The sequence below is a fragment of the Chenopodium quinoa genome, unplaced genomic scaffold (assembly GCF_001683475.1).
Source record: "Chenopodium quinoa cultivar QQ74 unplaced genomic scaffold, ASM168347v1, whole genome shotgun sequence".
NCBI lineage: Eukaryota > Viridiplantae > Streptophyta > Magnoliopsida > Caryophyllales > Amaranthaceae > Chenopodium > Chenopodium quinoa.
In genome coordinates, this window is record NW_018742345.1 from 3,862,785 (window position 1) to 3,869,546 (window position 6,762).

General features: G+C 37.5%; 1 protein-coding gene across 1 annotated transcript; it reads right to left on the bottom strand.

Annotated features, from left to right (window-relative positions):
• Positions 1 to 5,855: 5,855 nt before the first annotated feature.
• LOC110694927 lies at positions 5,856 to 6,377 on the bottom strand. The gene has a single exon (XM_021872125.1). It carries the CDS (start codon positions 6,375 to 6,377, stop codon positions 5,856 to 5,858), a length of 522 nt encoding a protein of 173 aa, XP_021727817.1.
• Positions 6,378 to 6,762: the final 385 nt, after the last annotated feature.

The following is a 6,762-nucleotide window of genomic DNA, read 5'->3' on the forward strand; positions in this document are numbered from 1 at the left end:
CCTTTTCTCGACTGGTGGATCTCCGAATGGTCCAATGGGAGTTATAAGACCTTTTGCATTTAGCCGATCAAACGCGGTGTCATAACTCATGCCAATGGGAGTGAAGTTTCTCCTAAACAGTTTCTTTTGTCCTTGGTTGTTCATGGCAAGGACTTCTCCTAAATTAACGGCGCTAACATTATTTGAGTGGGCGGTTTTGGAAGAAGAAGGATTGTCGTTCTTCTTTCCTTTCCAGCCACTGTTGGAGTTATTGTTGGCAGCTTTAGATTTAGCTAAGTTATCTTCAATATTAATCCCAATATCATAAACAACCTTAAAGGTATGAAGGTTATTTTGATATTTAAGATGTTTTGAATATTTTTCTTGGAGATTTTTAATGAACAATCTCACGGACTCTTTTTCACTTGGTACCTCAATCATTTTAGCTGAGGTTTCTCTCCACTTGTTAAAGAAAGATGTGAAGCCTTCATTCTTCTTCTGCTTGAGAATTTCAAGTTCTCTATGGTCAGTTTCGACTTGAACGTTGCACTTGTACCTATTAACGAAAGCGTTTGCTATGGATTCCCAGGTAGAGGTCTTTTCTTTTTCAAGAGAAAAGAACCATTGTTGGCAAACGGTCTCGAGAGATAGCGAGAACAGAGAAGGGAAAATTTTCTTATCGATAACCTGGATACTCATTATTGTTTCAAATTCCCTTAGATGGAAGTAGGGGTTGTTGATTGCCTTAAACTTTGGGATGTCGTTGGCACTGAACTTCTGCGGAAGAAGATCCTTATCTACCGAGACCCCTTGGGATGTGAGTTCTTGAAACTTGTAGTCGCTGGACAACTTGCTTAGGCTTTCTTGCATGAGGTCCATTTGTTGTTGCTTCGCGGGATCCTCGATCTTAAGTGCGAGAAGCTTTAGTGTCTCAGTTACAGTAGCCAATTGGTTTTTGAGATTGTTAACTTCTTCCTGAGTTGCCATTATAACTCTTGCTTTCCTCTTGCGAGCTATAGGTTTGTCGAAAAGTTGGACTTGTACGAAGAGGTTATCTTTGATTAATAGTCCTTCCTTTCTTGACCACGCGCTGTAGATTAAGCCAATTTGCGTTTTAATTATTTGACTCGAATCAGTTTGACTTTATGGCTTTTGTTTAAGAAGAGAAAAAAGTATGCATATATTTAGGGAGCAATAATGTACATGTGTTTAGGGAACTTAAGTACTATTATTTATTGGTTGGAGGATTAATATCCGACTTACCCCCCTAAAAAAATGACGAAAAATAACGCGCGCACACAAGACTCCCTTAATCATGGTCAAGACATGTGTAATGGTGTGTGTATTGAGTGTAAGTGACATGCTTGGACTCTTGTGTAAGACCATGGGACTTAGTGCCTAAATTCGAATATTGATTCAATTAAGCATAATTAACCGAATTAAACAGGAAACTGAATAATTAGACATTAGGTGATGACTCGACAAATAATCCAAACTGTCGGCCAAGCGGCAGGACTAGCGTCACAATATGGTGGTTGGCGCCACACTTTTTAGTAAATGTCTGGCGCTACACACCATACAGTGGCGCTACAGCCCAGATTTTGGCACCAACATTAGAGCCTCGGTCTGGGACTATTTTCGATATTATTAGTCAACTTGGGTATGCCTAAAGTCGTACAAGGGCAATTCCGATTAAAAGAAGAAAAATATTATTGACTCGAATTAATTAATTAATTAAATAGGCAAAGTTCTTTAAGTCATTAATTATAATCTCAACACAAATCAACAAACGGTTAGGAGAAGCATAGAATATATATGCGCAACAAATAATGCACAATTAGTCAAGTAGGCACAATATGATGCAATGAGTTCGCAACCTAACCATGGCGCTAGTTTTCTAAAGCTCAGGATATGGTTTAGTCAAATAGGGTCCATGGTTAATTGTTCAGATGCACCGCGTAGAAGCCTAACCGTGAAGGGTTAACGCGTGTGGATAGAACACCGCGAGTTTTTTAGAAAAAAAACTCACTTCCATGGTTTGGTGAATTCAACATCTCAGATGTACCCTTTGTTGCCAGGAGCGTTCAATCGGGTAGATAGAGCATGAATTCCCAGAGGGTTATGTCCATATGTAGAACACATATGGGTTTCAGAAAAATGAGAAAAAATTCAATCAGGAAGTAGGATCGAGCAAACAATACGAAAAACCGGTCGAAATTAGAACGCATATTTCTGGCTCGGTATTGGGGGAAATTGGCGCCATCAAACAGAGACTGGCGCCAACTTTTAGCTGTAGCGCCTGGCGCCAATACTGGCGTCTGGCGCTACGACTAAAATGTTGGCGCCAAGCTCTGGCCCCTGACGCTACTTCCCACATGCCTCAGCAGCTTTATGTGCTCAATAAAATCATCCAGTTTCGCGCGGTGTTATTTCAGTCCTAGTTGTGAAAGACATTTCTCAAATTTCCTACGTGTAAAATCCTATGTTTTTGACTCATTACCGATGGTCTTTCCAATGAGAACCTTTTTATGCATATGACAATAATGTTAATCAAAATTACGCACATGAAATACTTAGAACTTTTCGAGTCTCATCCACTCATTCTAAATCATTGCCGAAACAAATTCAGGAATTAAAATAGAAATCCTCCCTAGTGGAGTCGCCAAAAACTGTAGGGAATAGTTTCAAGACTTTAAAAATCCCACTAGCTTGAACCCCACTGTGATCATACACTAAAGTACGGTGGCGTCCAAAAGGGAAGAAGATAGAGCAAAAGAGTCGCCAACAAGTTTTTAAGGAACTTGTAAACCATCACGAGGTGAAGGTTACACCCCTTAACGATCCAAGAGATCGTCAACTCCATAAGGTCATGAACCAAATAAGGGTTCGGGGATGAAGGTACAAATCCAACCTAAAAGAGATTGAACCTACCCTAATAATAGGCCTCTACTTTATCCTGCTTGTATTCATGTGCGCTTTCTGATTAACATGCAATCAATAGGATTAACCCTAAACCTGTTTAATCTATGTTGGTTGAATTTAATGCACAAATAAACTATTATTGACGATCACTTGAATTTATAATCACAATTAACCTAACAAGATTATTAAATATCTTATTAAGCATGGTTGCAAATACCAATTCCCTTTAACCTGCAATAAAAGGTGATCAAGCAATAACAATATTCAATATATATTAAGCAACATAATGAATAATCATCATCAATCACAATCATAAATGTTAGAAAGAACATAGGAAGCATCATATTCTTAATCATGCTTAATATTAAAAACACCCTAGACACGATACTAGAAATATCATAATAACAATATAAACATGATGTCTACATCATAAAATCAATTAAATCAATAAAATACTTACTTGGATGCCTCGTACCTCTTTATAATTACAAAATACACACGTTAGTAACTTCAAGGAAAATAATAAACAAAATAATTAAATTAAATAATAGAGATTTGGGACCAAACCCTCAGAAACTAAAACCTTTCACGTCTAGGGCGAAGGCAACTTTGAATATGGCTAGGTGTATCTAGATCTTGTGAATGAGGAATTTTGTATTTTAGAAAAGGCTAGTTTGGAAAAAGAGAGAGAGAAAGAATAATCAAGAAAATCTTGATGAGAGTTGATGAATGATAGATGTAAATCCGTCCCTCAAAACGGAGTTTTTGATACGATATTTATAGAGAAAATCAGCCAAAAAAGATAATTTATCAAAACAGAGTCTGAAGATCACATAAACAACTTGGCGCCAGCCCAGGCTCATTGGCGCCAGGACCTGGGGTTGGACGCCAAACCGGCTTTTAACACGTTTTCGAAAATCTGATAATTTTACCGTACTGGAAGATAAAATAATATAATTTCAGTCGAAAATGTTATTTGATCTAATTAAAACTCTAAAGAATCCTAATTGAATTAAGAATGATAAAACCTTCTAGAATTTTCTAGAAGACCAAAACCATTCCTAATTACATTAGGAATGATAAATCCTATTAGGCCCTCAACTAGATCATTGGGCCGTACTTAAAACTCAAACCGGGTCCAGTTTAGTAAATTGGCCATAACTTGCTCAATATTCATCGGAATTGGGCTTATAATATATCGTTGGAATGGTCTTTGCAAGCCACATCCAACTACACCACTATTGGACCCATATTATGGACCAACCAAACTGGATTTGCTGTTTTCCTTAAAATAAAGTTTTCAAAAACAGAGAGAAGAGAAAAGAAAAGAAATAAAACTTTCCGCAACACTAGACCTTTCCACACTTTCGTTTCATTCGTTTATGATTCTACGTGAAAGGCACTCATCACCGGGTTTGGTTTTGGGGAGACACAAATGGGTGTCTACAATCTTGTTTAGGGTTAATTTGATTATAATTCAAGTGTTTGCCAATAATAGATTTATTTGTGCATTAATATTCAACCAACATAGATAAACAGGTTTAGGGTTAACCTAATGAGTGTATGTTAGTCAGAAAGCGCACGTGAATACGAGGAGAATAAAGTAGAGGCATATCATTAGGGAAGGTTCTTTCTCGTTTAGATTAGATTTTGTATACCTACATCCCAGAACTTTTAGTCTTGGTTCCAGACATATTGGAGTTAACGATCTCCTGGATCGTTAAGGGGTGTAACCTTCATCCTTTGAACGGTTAACAAGTTCCTAAAACATGTTGGCGACTCTTTTGCTCTAGCTTCCTTCCCTTTTGACGCCAGCATGCTTAAGTGTATGATCATAGAGGGGTTCAAGATTGGGGTAATGCTTGAAATATTCACCACACATAATTTTATAACAATTCTTCTCATTCTGCTTGAAAGTGAGTTCCATTGTCACTTATCATTTCATGTGGGACTCCATATCGACATATAATGTTTCTTTTGATAAAAAGTGCTACATGTTTTGCAGTGAGTTTTGTATATGATTTTGCTTCAACCCATTTTGTGAAGTAGTCAATTGCTACTAATATGTATTCCTGACCTCCTGTTCCTGGAGGAGTAATCTTTGCAATAATATCTATTCCCGCGTTGAGAATGGCCATGGTAATGTATTTGTGTAGAGGAGAGACGGAGGAACAAGTTGTAAGTTAGCGTATATTTGGCATTTAGGGCATCTTTTGACATATTGATGACAATCCCTATTCATGGTAGTCCAATAATATCCTTCGCGCATTATCTTTTGGACTAGTATTTTTTTATTTACATGTGTTCCACATACTCCTTTGTGGACTATTCTCATAGCCCTTTGGGCTTCCTTTTTTCCTACACATTGAAGAGCTCGACCTTTAGGTACCCTTTTATGTAAATCGTCGTTTATGAGCACATATTGGGAGCCAAGAGTCTTAAGGCTCATTTTGCTCTTTTGTCAGCATGGGGTGGATATTCTCCTTTTGTGACATAATTGAGGATGTCTGTATACCAAGGATCTTCTTCTTCTTCTTCTTCTTCTTCTTCTTCTTCTTCTTCTTCTTCTTCTTCTTCTTCTTCTTCTTCTTCTTCTTCTTCTTCTTCTTCTTCTTCTTCTTCTTCTTCTTCTTCTTCTTCTTCTTCTTCTTCTTCTTCTTCTTCTTCTTCTTTCTTCTTCTTCTTCTTCTTCTTCTTCTTCTTCTTCTTCTTCTTCTTCTTCTTCTTCTTCTTCTTCTTCTTCTTCTTCTTCTTCTTCTTCTTCTTCTTCTTCTTCTTCTTCTTCTCCTTGGACCACTTCATCATCCTCTATGGATTAAATATAAGCTTGTTTATGTCTCTTTTCTATTGTTAATGACATTTGCCCAATTTCCGTAGAAATCTAACCATTGAGGCTAGTCCTTCCAAGGCATTAACAAATTGATTTTCCTCTCTAGGTAGATACGTGTATTCTGTTAATTTATGAGAGTTTCCAGGTAGGTTTGGTAAGGGGCCAAGCTTTCACTCGTTACTTTCCATCTCTTGGAAATTTTGTTGACGATCAACGAAGAATCTCCGAATATTCGAAGTTTCTTTACTCCAAATACCAATGCTGTTTCGAGGCCTACCACGCATGCTTCATATTCTGCAGCTTTGTTGGTAACGTTGAAATCATGCTTTATGGAGATAGGAACATGTTCCTCTTTAGGGGATACCAATAATACTCCTACTCCACATTCCTTTTGGTTTGAGGCTCCGTCAAAGTATAGAGTCCAGATATCATCTTTTGTGACCATCAAGTCTTCGTCTGGAAAGTCATTCTCGTGCACTGGTGTTGAATCATCTATTAGGAAGTCTGCTAAGAATTCTAAAACCACGAATCCTTTAATAGCCTTTTGGGGCATGAATCTTACATCAATTTGGGCTAAGTTGACTATCCAACTTGATATTCGCCCATTTAGTGTAGATTTCTCGATAAGATATTTAAGTGGATCCATTCGAGATACTACAAAGACCTTGTTAACGAGCATGTAATGTCTTAACTTGTTTGTGGCCCACACTAATGCAAGGTACAATTACTTAAGTGGTGTATAGCGTATATCATACTCGAGCATCTTTTTACTTAGATAGTAGATGTCATTCTCTTTTCCTTCTACTTCTTGTGCCAGCATAGCCTCCATTGTCGTTTTGGTGACTGTTAGGTATAACCTACGAGGGATTCCTGGGAGTCTTGGTGCTACTATAGGATGATTAGCGAGATAGGCTTTGATCTTTTCAAAGGATTTTTGACACTTGTAGTCCCATATTACTGGTACATTCTTCTTGAGCTTCTTGAATATTTGTTCACATATTGTTGTCAATTTAGATATAAACCTACTTATG